This window comes from Varroa jacobsoni, unplaced genomic scaffold (genome assembly GCF_002532875.2).
Source record: "Varroa jacobsoni isolate VJ856 unplaced genomic scaffold, vjacob_1.0 scaffold_11, whole genome shotgun sequence".
Classification (NCBI taxonomy): Eukaryota; Metazoa; Arthropoda; class Arachnida; order Mesostigmata; family Varroidae; genus Varroa; species Varroa jacobsoni.
Window position 1 is genome coordinate 178,797 of NW_019212913.1, and position 16,712 is coordinate 195,508.

The window sequence follows — 16,712 nt, forward strand, 5'->3', positions numbered from 1 at the left end:
TATTCTAAACGGCCGCAAGAAGCGTACGACAACCTGCTGGTTCCATTGAGTGAAAACGTAGTCCAGCTAAGTCGAGGGCTCTCTGGAACGTAGTTTGCTCACCGGATAGAAAATAACTTGTCAAGTATTTAGCGTTGCTTCCAGGCGTTAGAAAAGGTCGAACAGGTAAAAGGGCGGACTATAGTTTGTTCTTCGCTGTCTATTCTACAGAAAAAAAAAAACATTTCTGCATCATTATTGTATCGCTATGCTACCTTCAACTGCTCAAAATGAGATTATCAGAACAGTATACTACTCGTTTCAGCTCTGAGGGAGATATTGACGAAAAAGTGTGATGGATAATCACGAGACGGCGCAAAGAGATCCTACTGTAACATGACAAATTTAGCTCTTAGATGAATAAATCGGGAACCCATTAATGGGGACACGGGTTCAACTGGGAAATTTTGCTATACCTGACCTAAAATCTAAACTTTATGCCTACGGATTGCCATCCATTCACACAGCACAGTCGGAAAAAGCAGGCGGTACAGAAAATCTTCGAATGAGTTGACGGTTGGAGGCCTTCAAAAAAACGAACAATTCCTTTGTTGTTAAATTCACTTCTACCATATAACAGAACATTTCATACAAAAACAAAGGCATCCATCAAGATCTCTTCACTCCTTCAAAAAATGGGCAAAAAATTAAATTGCTCTTGAATGAGCCATAACCTCAGCGTCTTTTTGCGAGCTTGGCAGACTATTTTGCGTACAATAAGCTGATGTAACTTGAAGTTTCTATTTGTATATGACTGGTATGGTTTGTAGAGACCTTTAAAATAGGATAAGCAATTGTTCTCATGAAGCCAACTTCTCTTCGTTTCGTTGCCAAGATAGCTGACCTTGTAAACTGGAATTTTTGTAAACTGGACCTTGTAAATTGGAAAAGAGCTGAATCTCTAAAGATTGATCTTCAACCAACCAGTAAAAATTTCAAGTGCTTTCTGGCTTCGAAGTATGTCACTGTCATAATTATCTGCTTGCTTAACTGAATAATTCTTATTTTCATTACATAGATTACTTAATCACGTTAACAGCTGGAATTTACGGGACAATCCATAACCAGTTCAGCTGTAGTCAATGAAGCATTTCGTACAAATTTTCACACTATCTTTCCGAGCTGATCATTGGGACTACGTATTTTCAATGCTTCTCTTCAGCATACCCTGGGAAACATCAACTTTAAGATAGAAAAACTCGACGTTCGACGTCTGATATTTACTTACTATGCCTCGGCAAATGTTTTGGCACCAATAACAGACGCAGTCCGTTTTGTGTCGGTAGAGACCAGCCAGCTGAAGCCATACAGTAGCGGCAGGAGCGGTCGTAAGACCCGAAACATTTAGTTAGGTCAATACGTAAAAAGTACTGACATCATCAGAGAATAGAGCTTGGAGGCCGTCGTGAGTCGTCTTTGCAGAAACGCTGTGAGGTGCATGCGAATGTATGGACATTTTACAATGCAAACCCGTAGAAAGAAATGAATTAATTTACGGCCTATTGTAGGGAATGGAACGAACAAAGATCAGATGATAAAACAGTCGTGACCACTTTTCGGACATCAGCTGGAAATGCATACGTTAAGTCGAAAATCCTTTTCTGTATGGGTTCCATATAGGTTTTTCGAGCACGATTGTGTATAGTCAGAGTGTGGGTTTTTTTGGCCCTTGGAAAAAACGAGAGCTGCGATGTGGAAAAAAATCCTTCCTTTCTGTTGACGTAAAGCGGCGGCACTTTGAACAGGAGTATCTACGTACAATGGGTAGTTCCTGCCAAAAAAATGTTGTGAAGACGAACCTGCAAATGGGTTCCGATACCTAACCTCTTCTACATGAACGTACTAAGTTGAAGGTGGCAAAACAAACAGGCTGCAAAAATGTCAAAACATTTTTAGGATGGAATAGAGTATAGACCTCCTGTCCATTGATAGATAGCGCAGCTCAAGGGACACGAATAATGTTGCCTGATTATCAAGGACAGGGAAAAAAATTGCATCCATGGTATGCATACTTTATGTTAAACTGGAGGTAAACAAAGATCACTTTTAAACATGAAGGCAGATTAAATTTTCAAGTGTTTTAAGTGAATTAGACGAGAGGCTGTCTCCGAGATCATTTTATAGACTGGCCATTCGTAACTTCAGTTTAGACATATATATTTCCTGCGATGCAAACGGACCTAGCAAGTTTAGATGGTAAAGTAGTCGATTGATTCTCATAAACGTCAAGTTGTGACGAAACTACCTCCATAATGGTGTAATTTATTTGATAGTAACTTGTTTGGCGGCCTTGTAATCCATTTGTTAGTACTATATTTTAGTGCACGCCTACATGATGCAATTACATAAAGGCACTAAATGCCAAAAAAAGGGTTTGACAAGCGTCGAAAACGGGAAAAGTGACTTCATGTTATTTAAAAATAAATATACACCTATAGCACGCATGTGGGGTTTCACACACAAAAATCCACCCTTGTTTCCAAACAGAAATGTCGCTCATTTAAATAAAATACTAGCAAATTCCAAGCGGTCCATTGCCATTTTTAACAGGCATTTTCTCTTCACACTGAAGGACACTGAAGGATCGACCTGTCGTGGAAAGTTTTGATGGATCAGGCCGTATGGAAGACGTATGAATCAAGAAATTTGTTTGCTTGCCACGGCTGAACGTCATTCCCACACAGGTTTCGAAGACGCATACGCCAGGAAAACGGATCACCACTATTTGCATCTTTAGATGAAATCACCCAGTGACAGTTTAAGCTTTTTCTAGCACAGATAGAGAATACAATGTTTTTCTAGTTACCAGAAGTAAAAACGACGTAACTTGTTAAATTAGAAATAAAGGCGATCTGATAAAATTCTCAAAAACTCCACAATTATCAATAGCGTAAACTAGGTATAATTAGCTGTATGGAGCTTCGTGCCTTTACGTGCACTGTCCTATTTTACAGGGTGAAGCTTTGAATTGCTAGCGAATAGATGGTGCGTCCAAGTTTTTTTCATTTGACACTTTTCTCTTCTCAGCCTTATCTTATTGTAAGTTATCTACAGCTTGGAAGTATTGAATAATTTGAATTAGTTACATTTGTATCTAGTCAGAGTGAAAACTCGTAGAAAAAATTGAAGTTAGGTCATGAAGTACAGCAGCGCATGGCTGTTTGAGTTGCGAACGCAGCTTTTTCACTACGGTAATCTCGCGAATATAATAATGTATTTGTACGTGGTAAACGAACGTATGTATTGTCGTTTGACACGCGCATGAAACTTATGCCATCAATAGTTGTAACTACCTCACTTAATTCCAAGTTAACAAAGCTCGCACGGATCGACAAACAGAGCTAAGGCAGGACGTCAAATCTATACAAGTCTCTATTCTTATTTCGAGCTTCATTTTTTATAGCTATTCCAGCGTAGTCTAATCATTCATTCTACATACGTTATATGTAATGCAGCATCTTTTGGCTAAATATTTCGTCTGCTATTGAGGAAAATATAATGTTCATTCATTAACGTTGATATCGGAGATATTTTGATGAAGTGACCGTGTGATGATGTTCTTTTCGATCAGCCATAGCAAAGAGGGACCATTCGGGCAGCGGCTTATCGCTCTGTCACGTAGTCGTTAACAGTCGTGGGGAAACAACAAATGAAGTAGTACTGAAGAGTATATTCGCTCTCATTCATCGGATGCAGGATCGCGCATGGTAACTTGAAAACAGTCTTAACACAACGCACAGTACCTCTGTAGGTTACAGGCACATGTCAGTATTCATCCTCCATTGTCAACTCCTCTGCCGGATATCCCTACCTTCTAGGCCGTATTCGGCAGAGAAAAATACCTTGCTACAACGATGTGGCAGATCTGTCATTGTTGATCATGTTTAACGTCGCTTGCCCATCGAAGCATCTTGTTTGTGTCGATTAACGTGAATCATGTCACGTATATTTCACGAAGTGATATGAGAAGGACGTATTTAATGCATTTAGGAACATAACACCGTTGCTCGATGAGGTCTAAAGCGAAACAAAACATAGGAATAATAAATCATCGTCAATCAGGACCAAAGAGGACAAATAGGACAGATTTGCTCATATTACCGTTACGACGGCAGTATGTACTCTATCGAATATATACATATAAAATGCTGCTTTAAAGGAAGTATAGCTTTTTCGTTTTTATCTGGTGGTGGTATATTCCAGCCGCCCGGTGGGTGGTCAGATAAGTCGATACCTCCTTTGGAAAAACGTCGCTTCATCTTGTGGCTGACCAGAGACGTGCTAGATATAATTTCCAGAAAAATGGAGTACACTAATGACAAAGGTTATAGCATCGGTAGCAGCTCTCACAAGAGCGCTGTCGTACGCGCATTTTTCAGACCTGTCCCACAACAGCGCTACAGGTTCGAAGACAGATCGTGGGTGCCTGTGAAACGCCTGCAGGCCTTCTTGGTCTTCCGCATCGTCTCACTCAGCAAAAATAGCAGGACTGTGTTTCACTCTATAATAGTAGCAGTGAGGTAAGTGGAATGATCCGACTGGTGACAAGTAAACGGCGAAAGCCCCTGTATCGAAACGTAGCGCAGCTAAAGGCACCTTGAACAGCTAGCTAGCTACCAAACGACGAGGTTCAAGGTGATGTGCTGGCTTCATACTCAATGAGAATAGCCTCTATTGTTATGAAGAGATATTATGCCTTGAGGAGTATGGGGATTGTTAATCTGGTGATGGTGCTATCGTTTTACGGTCATCGTTACTGCGTGAATCTAGCTATTTTTGCAGCAACTCGAGTAGGCAAATAAGTAGCGAGAAGAATAACTGCGGTGATGTCTTCGTTAGATGAAATACACTTTACAATTTACTTTAGTACTAAGAATAGCTTGGATATAATATAATAGACTGAAAGCAAACAATGGATGGTCATCAACAAATCCTATTGAATATGTTTAAATTAGATTCTGTCCGGGTTAGACCTGGCTAGATTTTAGGGGGGTTAATCGCAGACAAAGCCAGACCGCTAGGAAGTACGACGAAGTAACGCTAGCGTCCAGATGATATGACAGCTATGGTAAAGCATCAGTTCGCATTGCTCGATACACTAAAGGGGGGCGGGAACAGATTTTCTAAGACAAGACTCGTTTGCTACTAGGATCCACAAAGGCTACCGCGTAGAACACTTTAATTCTTAACGTGCATGAAGTGCTTTTCTTTTATCTTACAAATATTAAGTAGATAAGTTCATGTAAGTGAAGAAGCTTGCTAAATCGAACTCTGGATGCTCGCAAGATGTTTAAGCCATCTACTTGTAGTGTGATAGCAATTTCGCAGAAAGCCTTTCTCTTCTTAAGCCTGAAAGATATAGGAGTGCTCTGATTGGAATGTCTCTCTATTAGTGCTGAACATGGATGATGTCACAATGAAGAACGCCACGTTAAATTGCGGATTGTTTCCAGTCGAAAAGACGAATTGTTTAAGTACGAGACAACAATGTGCTTGCGTTTTTTTTAAATACTTCCAACCATAAAGAACTCACTACGAGCGCACTAGGAAATATAGATGCTTGAATAAATCACTATTACCTATATTTGGGAGCAGACAAGTAGCGTAAATTAGCCTATCTATAAAACCATAGGTAAAAATTCACCACTAGATGATGCTTGTGACAATAATGAGCTTATACGTACAAAAGGTCCGAAATGCTTATGCAAACATCTCGTAATCAAGGTTGGCTTAGCGGTGGCCAGACGAAGCTAAACATATACAATCGCCAATTTGCTATTGTAAAAAGTACATCATGACCAAGCCAGACATGACTTACCATTAACTGCATTGCTTGACCGCTGTTCCACAGGTTTTCGAACAAAAACAATAGACCTCCCCATTGAGGCAGTGGGGTCAGGACATTAATCCGGGTTTAGCCTGTGTTTAATGGATTGTACGAGTAATATCCGTTAACGAACTTTGAACAAAATGGCTTCATCCTCAGATTCTCTCCGATCTTACAGAATTAATCTAATAACCCGCGTAACAAACTGATTGTGATAAAAGCATAGAGCGAAAGATAAGACGAGTCATTACTCCATCTCGTAACAAAACACCTATGGCAACAAATAATATGTTTATTATGATCAAACTGGTAGCTCCGATGTCCTTGTATGTAAATCCACAAGCTCATCTCAAGTTTTTCCAGTTGATTATTTTCTTTTCTAGATAAAGGCGAGCGTTTTTTTGCTAGCTAGTTTAGCGAATTCTGCTAATAATGAATTTATTATATGCTTATAAATATCTGAGATAGGTGTCGATAAACTAATGACGAGTATTCCACAGATAATTCTCCAGTCTTCAAAAACTTCACGTTCTACGAAGGATACTGACAGAGATAAAGCGTATTAAAGCTTTGAAAGGCAAGACACGACAGCTAGCATATAGGAACACTGTGGCACTAATTGTTAATAGCACTAAAAAATAGTACGAAAATAGTTGACTGGACATAGCTGATTTTGTGTGTTTTTACAGAATGCCACTAGATCCACTCCAGTAAATTAATGTATAAATAAATAACAATAATACCCTATCTGTTAATGGTTTAGAGAGAGGGTTCATATAAGTCGGGCCGTCTCATCGTATTTTGCTAAAGATTCGGAAATCTTGCAAACAAAAGCAAAAAACGGACAAAGCAGGACCACTCATAGATATTGAAGTACTACAACAGGAATAAGCGTAAATTAGGACAACATGCATGGATAACATGCCTGATCGAATGTCAACCTGTAGATTCAACCGGGTTGTTCTTTAGGTCATGTAGCGTTGTAGTATTGCCCATTATATAGCTTGCACATCCTCCCGTTACGCAACTGTTCTCCGCTCTCATTTTGATATTTGTATTGTTTCAGTTTATTTCTCTCTATCTCTTATCTCTAGTTCAGCGAAACCCTTAGTTCTTCCCTATTTGTTTGTGTTGGGTAGCCAAGATAAGCACAAAAGTGGTACTATATCATTGTGATGTTTGCCGAATGTGTATAGCTAGAAAGATCCTACAAGTTCGACGAAGGAGGCTGATATGAAACACTAGCTAATACAGGATGTTACGTATTATCCTGTGATTTTCCTTGACTTCAGATCCAGAGTGATACTATGATAGGATCAACACTGTATAGTGCCACGACTGTGAGGCAAAGGCCAAAGAAAGCTTGAAAGGGCCGACACTACGGCGACTGAGGGGTCCAAACGCCAAGAGTCGAGGCAGTAGGCCGAGCAACCAGCCAAAACTCTAGCTGGTGTCAAGGAGAACAATTTCTTTCCAGCTCCTTTGACACGCGTAACCTGATTACCCAGTGAAATAGTGCAAGAGAAAAAAACCAACGGAAGTATAATCTAAACACCGGGATTGTAGAGGACAGCGAGGTAACCTAATGCATTTTTCTTTATAAAGACACCAGGAAAAAGTCAAGAGAGGCTGAAAGGAATCAACACTGCGTTGACGACTATCGACTTGGGTAATAACTATTATAAGTGAAAAAATGTGTATATTTATAAATAATGTTTGCAATCATATATGTTTACACTTGTGTATTGAAATATATCATTATGAAAGCTGGACAATGTAAAATATAATATCCTCGTATATGCTTTCTGGTAGTGTCACTGTTATTCGGAATGCTAAAGCATGATGTATGTATTTTCAAGTACTGAAAGTTTCTTCTATAATGTGCTTTGCCGTTGCACATATTTCACACACAAAACGTATCTGTATTTAGAACGCGACATCGATCAGAATGTGTTTTGTTAGATCGATGGTGGGAAATATATGTACAACGATAGGTTCCTTGTTGTAGACCAATAATACTTAACCTAAGAGAAACAGTGGTAGTATGTTAAGCAATCCTAAAAGGGTAAAATTCTGCATTTATGTATCTGTCTGAACTAAGACTAGTAAAATTATACTAAATCTCGACAAGGCTGAAGAATTTTTCGGAGTTTATTAAAACTTTTAATACATTAATTCGTAATAAAGGCTTGATTTTTTTGGCCTGATTATATGATGACAAGTACCTGATATGGCAAGACTTTATTCATTTATCTATTTTATTTTCAAAAACGCGACTGTTAGATTCTAGAACAAGTTATAAGAAACAGCTAGCACTAAACACCTATGTTATCCGTATTACATATACAAGAACGTAAAATGTATCGGTAATGGTGTAGATTTAAAAGCTGACTGATCTGAACTGACACATCTGATGTTTAGAATCATAGTTAAGCCAGCGCCGGGCGTAACCTTTATTCATTGGTATGAAACCATTCGATTACCTGTCCTATTCCTACATGGTCATCTATCTGAGCCTATACACACGCACCCAGACACTAAAGGCACATAAACAGCCAGCGTTTTGAGTTTTTGGGCTTCATAGAGTGCAAAAGAGCACACTGCCAGTCAAACATCATTTATTATCGTGAGCATCAGCAGCTTTTTACAGTCAAAGGCTAAGTGGTGAAGTGAACTTTTCTGTGGATAAGGCGTTACCCTATTCTAGGCGCCGGTTCGCGGCCGTTGGCCCTGCTGCTCTCGTTGTCGTTCGGCCTGTCTGGTGAGAGCTCTAGTGGCGAGAGTGCGCCCTAGCAGAGAGGCCATGCGGGAAAGGGTAGAGGCCACGAGGTCCGACCAGACGGCAGCATCCGACTAGCAGGATTCATCTCCCGGACCTACCGGAAGAGTATAAGGCCAGCGTGCGTATAAATGTGTGAAGGTGCATCAATGGCGAACCTGTAAATCTTCGAATCGTAACAGACGGACCTGCAAAGCTCTTACAACCCGAACATTTCTAGGATACGTGAAAATTGGAAAGACGTCCGCTTGCCCTTGTACTATCGATAATTTTAATAAAGTGGTTACAATGATGATGCCTGGAGTTTTTGGTTCTAGAAGGTTGCCGGCATAATCTGTCAAGTGTACAGTTTATCATTTGCGACGCGCACTAACAAGCTTTGAGTATAGCAACCTAACGTTACTTTCCTTATCTGTTTTACCCTGCCTGATATTTTTCAGCTGTCAATAGCGGCCGCTGTAAAAATTTCGCGCGTTTCCCGCAGTTTGAATAATTATTAACGCTGTACATTTTGGAATATTACTGCTGCGATCGTGGAGTGCGGAGTCCTGTCTTTCAAGCGAAACCCCGTCAGATGGAGCGATTCGTCAAATTTGACACCCTAGACCGACCACCCTACGAGCCAAACATAAGCGAGAAGTGACTTAATGTCAGTGCTCAGTGTCGCTTTCGTATTTAAACGTTTGAACTACTGTCCTTACTTGGCTGGCTCAGACGGCATCGACAACACATCGATGTTCAATACGTTCTCGTGTCCATGCGTGAACTGATTTCTTTTGACTCATGATGTTGCAGTGACTGCGCCTATTTCTCCAATCTTTTCGTGCCAAAGGTACCTGGCCGTCGATATAGGTGATAGGACCGTCCTGTCAACTGGATCACGGGTGCCCACCACCGATACTATAATAACTTAGTCGCCTTCCAATTGCAACAAGTATATTACGACTGGAACTACATCACGGACACGCCCTGTCAGCCGTTCTTGGTCGCTGTCTGTTCGCATCCTCACTGATACGCTACTAGATATCGGCGGCTAAGCGAAGATAAGGGCGATCTAGCTATTTGCACGCAGGCGCAAGAGCTTTAAGAGGAAATAATTATTGACAAGGCCGCACTAAAAAATAAGCTTGGTCTGTTTCGGCGTTTTTTGTCGTTGACCGAGGATGTCACACGGATGCACGGGCGTGGGTGATGTTCCGCGATGATCGACAAGTCAGCAACGTAGTGTTTATAATACGAGCGAGTGTACACTCCGCGCGTCTGCGACTCCTGGCACCGTTCACCCGCTGATGGTGAGTGATGACAGCGGCATTGAGCTCTTCGTAGCCGAAGCCCACAGCCCGGTTGCCTTTGAAGGGAACTGCAATGGCGACAATAGCGACGATTAACTTCGTAACCGAGTGAAGCCACAGAATTCCTACGAAACAGCGTGTGTCACTTTGGCTGACTTCGATTCGGTGGCCCACGCGCGGACTCAAGTTGCTGTCGGTAATAATAGTCGCCTCATGCCCCTGGTAGCAATTCGCTGATTAACTCTATTCGCGTCCACCCCAGCCCGGCTTAGAAGAAAACGAGCGGATGAGTCCGTCGTTGTCTAGTAATATTTGATCTGACTAGCGAAAGTGACTTGATCGGTCCCTGTAGGCGTGCACGGTGGCAGAAGAGCGGGAAAACCTGGATCTGCCTCGTTGTTATTGCTGTCAGCGTACGTAGAAGACAGCAGAACAAGTCAACGGAAGAAAACTCTGTGTTGTCTATATGGCCAAAGGCATCACCTCGTAACTAGCTCTACAATTAAACCGTCTGTTACATTAGTTTGCTCCGGAAAAGAAAAAACGAGAAACAACGAGGCAAGGGCTGAAATTGTCCTATTATTCAGTGATTCTTCCAGTATTTTTCGCTATCGCATCAACACGAGCGGAGCGTGAGGTCAACAACAGAAGATGTTAGACTAAACGCCAGCAAAATAGCAAGGTCTGTTAATGTGGCCCAAGCACTTCTTTCAATTTGGCTCTTGTCATCATTCGTCTTCAAAAACGCAGCCCATCATGTTGCTACCGGTCTCAACCTTGTGAAAACAGCGGTTCAAATTGCCATGGGTGAATTAATTCACGGTGACCCGCTGATATCATTTCATGGCAGAAACAGACAGTCACGCCATGACAAGTAACCGTTAAGGCGTCAGCTAGTTCAATTATTCGAAATAACCGTTAACCAATTAACCATAGCTATTGCAGTTGTCCACATCAGGGGCTGGGCCATCGTAGAGCACCACTATGTCCTATATTCCACTGGTTATAACTGATTAAGGGATCAATATATTGTTTATATGATATGAAGATCAGCAAGCGGTGCTAAGGAAATACAACACAGTGTCTAAGGCTATAAGATGTGGCTTATAATTGGACACATATTCACAGCTGCTCACATCTAATTATATATATATATATATATATATATATACTACACGATAAATCTGGCTAAACAAACATGGAGCAATATGCATAGTCTGCCAACGAGCTCTTAACTCCAGTAGCAGTAGTAGCTATACAAGGAATTACTTGTATCGCCCTGATTAAAACACGCAGCAGATAACATACGACATAACGTTAAGACGGTTAAACGTGGAGGCGACTTCACGCAGCGACTGTGTCATAATTTGTCGTCAAATCAACATTTGCAGTAGTAGTAATCGTATGAGGAGCATCAGATCAGTAGCGACAGCTACAAAATCGACATCGTTACTGAAATCATCATCACTCAGAACGGCCTCAGCTATCAGTATATTTGTTTGCGTGTGTGTATTTTTGTGTTTGGTAACCATCGTTCAAGAACGTCTATTGAGGTATTTACCTTGTAGTCGGCCAGTTTTGCTCCGCGGTCTTCTGGTGGCTGGACCCCGCGGCTCGTTGATGTCGTTTTAGCACAAATCAAGTACGCGCATCCAGACGTCAGACTGCGGTACCGACCCGTTGTAAGCGCCGGTTAATTTAGCCGTCTGCGGGTAACTGTCGCTTTGCTTACCCTCTTGAATTCTTGTTTTCTCGACTATTTAGACGACATTTAGCGCACCGCCTACACAGCCGTCCCAACGTCGGGCGTGATGGAGGCGCTAACGGCACTGCAGAATGTGTCAGTCGATAGTGTCATCCGACTGGCGAACGACGAACACGTCTATTTACAAGATCTGTTAAGCAACTGCACGAATGGTAAATTCAATATGTCAGAACCCCTCAATCTACGGATACTGGCCGAAGACCCACAAATGGCACAGGTTCTCTCTAACTGTTCGCTCATGGAGTTCAGCAACACGGAGGCGCCACTGGCGATGGTGCGAATCACTACGATCCTATACTTAATCATCTGCCTTGTCGGATTGTGTGGTAACTCGCTTGTGATCTATGTAGTGTTCCGATTCTCGAAAATGCAAACCGTGACTAATATGTACATCTTCAATTTGGCGCTTGCCGACGTGATGTTTCTGTTCGGACTGCCGTTCCTCATTACGACAATGACCACTCGAGACTGGATATTTGGCCAAGCCATGTGCAAGGTAGCGTAGTGCATCGTAGCTAACTATCGTACATGTAAGGGAAAACTAGGATAAGTCGAAAGGAATAATGGTAAAATACCTGTTACAATAGAAAGAACGACTTTGTTGGGCGCCCGTCGCCTCGTTCTCGCGGGCATGCCAACTTCAAGTAAATTTCTATGTACCTTTATTAGCTTGCTGTTTTCTTGCTCTCATTAGGCGTGACGGTGACAGCGAAGTCGGAGCTGCTGCCCCCCGTTCTTTCGTCAAGCCCCCAAATTGTTAAACTCTATGAACCATTTATTTTGCACCGACCGTTCGCGTCATCGCGTAAGGGCCCGCTTACATTTCAGATTTTATTTATCATCGATTTGCGAGACGAGTCAAAGGTAAACATTACTGTGTGTACTTTTATCGAAAACCAGCAAAACAAACACAAACGAATTAGCAATTCAACTAATTCCAACCAAAATGGGACAAGCTGGTTATTCGTTGAAAACAAAAACACCCCTTAGTGATCGTGATAGTAGGTGAGCATCTAAGTGCACAAATATAGCAGTTCCAAAAACCTACGAGTTCTTATAGATATCATTCCGGTATTTTGCAGCGTGGTCGTACTGAAGGCCAAAGACAGGTTGCCTACACCCATATGTAGGCCTTTCCCCCTCGGCCACCTTGTTTGCATAGCAAAAAATGCCTTGATTCGTACATCATGAACAACAGATCAACCTGAAAAACAGAAGTCTAGAATAACTGGGGTGTAAAAACAAATCGATCGCACACAATCGATGGTTGCCGTGACCATCAATTACAAGGTGGATCTAGAAATGTCTGCCGGCCATAGATCAGAAGACGTACGCGTGGTTACAACAATGTATAGCCATAACGCCCGTTCGTACTTTACGTTTCGTGCCCGTGAAATTTGATGGAACACATTTATCCACGTATGTGATCAGGGAAATTTTCTTAGCATAAAAAAACAACAACGATGAATATTATAATTGCCATCGAGTATTATAGACGTTGGCCCATATTGATTTGAATAGGCAGCCATACCGGTTTACAACGTATTAGATGCAAAGACTCATACGAAAATTTATTTTTTGTCTTTAATTAGGCAAATAGCTACAATATACTACAAAACTTTGTTGTCACATTGCGGAAAATGTTTCGCACGATGAATACATTTTTCTTATTATAACGTCGGTACAACGACTGACTACCACGTTTTTTACATGATTTTTCAATTTACATCCTGTGTTAATGCTTTAGAATTTCTCTCATGAACTCTTCCTTGGGCCAACTATGTCGACACCTACAGTGAGCGACAAAAAAAAGAAAAGCATGTCCACAAGATGCTTTAACAATGAAGGCAACTCCAAACCAGATCGCGTGACGGTTGTATTCGATATTCTATTTATGCATACGAAACGAGCAATGGAATATCCTTATACTGGTTTGAGAAAGTAAAGAATATCTGACGTATGCTATTGTCATACAAGTTCAATTGTTTAGAAAAGGAGGGATCATGATCCATTTGGTACTGCAAGCAAAAACAAAATGAGACTTCAAGTTAAAGTTTTAGGGTTGAAGTGGCTTTGCACCCCACAACGACCAATGCATTCTCCTTTTCTAGAAATATCGTTTTGATAGTCGATAGCAAGTTGCACCTCAGACGGCATCAACTTACTTTACGACTTCCGAAACATGCCCCGAACCACCAAACATTTACGGTTAATCGTTCAGTGAGTTGTTTCTCATTGTAAGCTGCTTTTAAGCGGATCTGTTCGAAAAATGCACCATGTTTGCTTAAACAAAAGCATTTTGTCGGTGTATGATTCGTCTATGAAGGAAATGTTCCTCGGCAACCAATAGCCACCTTTTACCGTGAAAATACACATTGTCACTTACTGTAGACTTTATTGTTAACAACCACCAAAGTTATCATGTGAAATAATATCTTCGAATGGAATAACCGCTGCTTTCCGTAAGTGTTTTCCTGAAAGGCGCGCGCCCTCTCAAGTCGAGCAGTTATGTACATGGTTAGAGGGAATCCTAGAGGTCGGTATAGGGGGCTTTCTATCGAAGCTTTCCTGTTCGTTGTTCCCCGACCATCATTAAGGCAGTATCGAATCGGTCGATCCTAGCAGAATGCGGTTAATAAAAGCAACAGCGAGACACATTATTGTACAAATAACCAGTTAAATAAACCGTAGATCGTTTACGTGGTCGTCGGCGATTGCCGTGTTTTCAATTAGCAGTTTACAACACATGCTGGGAGGTTACCGAACGTTTCCGATGAGACTCCATTAACGGGCCGGCTTGCGTCAGATGGAGCTGGCATCAAATTGTCTTACATAATACTCAGCGCTTTTTTCTTAAGCTCACCATTGGTGGCCTATTATTACATTCTGCAAGCACTTACGTACCATTTATCGGTTCAATACTTCTACAATAATAATTATATTATCTCTCACCCATGATCCTAGCCCCGGGACACCCTGATCGCTTCCGCAAGGACAAGCTCTATGTTCAAGGAAGCTATAGGAGATTAAATGCGTCGCGTATTTACCGCACTCACTAGCTAGCAAGACCAAGCAGGGCAAAGCATTCTCTGTCAAGGGCTTTATGCAGAGAGACGTTTGTCCTTCGGCTCTGCATTTCTTGCTGACGTTTGCCTCTTTCTAACACACGGCTTACTAAAAAAGCCCGCTCATCGTTATGCTATAGGTCGGAAAAAAGGATAACAAAATCATCTGTATTAGGTGCTGTACCGCGCGGCGCTGTCGTTACGACTACATATAAGACTGCCGGAGATCTAATTTTATCACTTCGTCTAGTGAAGAACAAGGTGAACATTTACATTGCTTAACAACATCCTGAAACAGTCAGCTCTAGATGGAATCGACAAGAGTACCAGGTATTGTGGTAGCTACCAGGTAGCTTATGGGTGTAGTATGTGATTTGTATTGTAAGAGAATTGATGTTATTGTGCATTATCTTTGCCCACCTGCTCCGTGCCCCCTTCAGTCCTTTCATGAATGAATCCCTGCTTACGCGTAGAAATTTCTGTGTGTGTTTATGCCGCTACATACTTTGTTGATGAGACTGAGGGGGCCGGAAGGGGGGAGGGGAGGTAGAAGTCTAATGAGTGTGTAGCCGATAGATGGCACAATTAACCGCTGACATTCAGTCCTTGTTCAAAAGCTGTTCGCTAAATCCATAAAGTTACTTGCTTGAGCCGAGATCCGAAAAGTATGAAATGCAAGTAACGAAAACTAAAGCCATAGCATAGCTATTTACTATCCGTAGGAGCTAATGCCAGTCTGAAGGTTCTAAGAAAGTTTGACGACACTTTTTATATAGTACATTCAACATATGAAGCAAAAATCAACTATAGACAGATGCTTTTTCATTGAATCTATAAGATCCGCTTATGTTCAGTTGATTAGTCCTCTCCTCAGACTAGGTATAACATGTTTTCTGAATCAACGTTCGCCTAGAGTGTGTTCCAGCTTTCTCCTCTGGGGTCTCTTCCGACGCGATCACGGAAGCCGTGAGGTGCGCTCGTGGAGAACGCGAAACTATGAACTAGGTATGAATACCCTGAAGTGAAAGGCGGTGTCGACATATGCACTGGAAGTGATGAGTATTAGGGCAACCTGCTTGGTCTTTCAAAGTCCAGATGGTTCTGATGGGTTGTTGACAGGGTACCGACAAGTAAAATCTTGCCTTAGCATACATGCTCGACCAACACAGTTTTAGGTATGCTACATATGTTTAGATACTTCAAGAGAGACCGCTTCTTGCGAAGTATTTCGGAGAGCACTATTTATCTTATTTTCATCATACCATCAAACCAAGCAAGGATGAAGTTTTGAGTGCGTAATCAGGCCCCATGTATTACTGGCCTTAGCCATCTTCTGCACTTTTTGCTTGTAGTGTTTTAAGTATTTTAGCGCCTTTACCTTGAAGCGATTCGTCCTACGTGTGATCCCGCTGGTCTTAGGTCGAAGATTCCTACTGTTTGCTAGTATTGCGTCATTTCGTTAAGGGTGGCTCAAAACACTTTTCTCTGTTTTTCAGGTATGTTCATAACTTTGGTAGCAGTAAGACATTGGTCGATATTTCTTAGCATTTTCTTGAAAACTGTTATTGGCATAGGTGCGAACCCCATTCTGCGGGAAGGGCAATGAACTCCGGCAGTGCTCGTGCGGTGGATGTAGAACGAGACTGGATAAGGACTGCATGCGTTGGAGCTGGCCACTCTGTGTGGAACTGCGTCCGGCGCGACTTGGCATTTTAGGGTCAGATTTTCTTTACGTCACGGACAGCAGATCAATTTGTTCTATTCTAAACGCCGGAACTCTCAGTCTCCCGCTAGAGGAGCTGCCTTGCCCCCATGGCCTCCTGCTTGGCAAAACGAGCAATGGGCCGTGCTGAAACAAGCACACTAGACTTGGTGGTCAAATGTTCCGATAAGAATTCCAGACCGACGATTGGGTAGCTGATGGCGGTAAACGCACAAAAAAAAA

General features: G+C 41.8%; 1 protein-coding gene across 1 annotated transcript in view; it reads left to right on the forward strand.

Moving 5' to 3' along the window:
• Positions 1–7,171: 7,171 nt before the first annotated feature.
• The window catches only part of LOC111266894 (somatostatin receptor type 2), a 66,685-nt gene continuing 57,144 nt past the window's right edge, over positions 7,172–16,712 (forward strand). The window contains exons 1-2 of the mRNA XM_022844778.2: positions 7,172–7,535; positions 8,557–12,198. Coding sequence (XP_022700513.1) covers positions 11,749–12,198 — 450 coding nt within the window. The 5' untranslated portion in view covers positions 7,172–7,535; positions 8,557–11,748. The remainder of the gene's footprint in view (positions 7,536–8,556; positions 12,199–16,712) is intronic.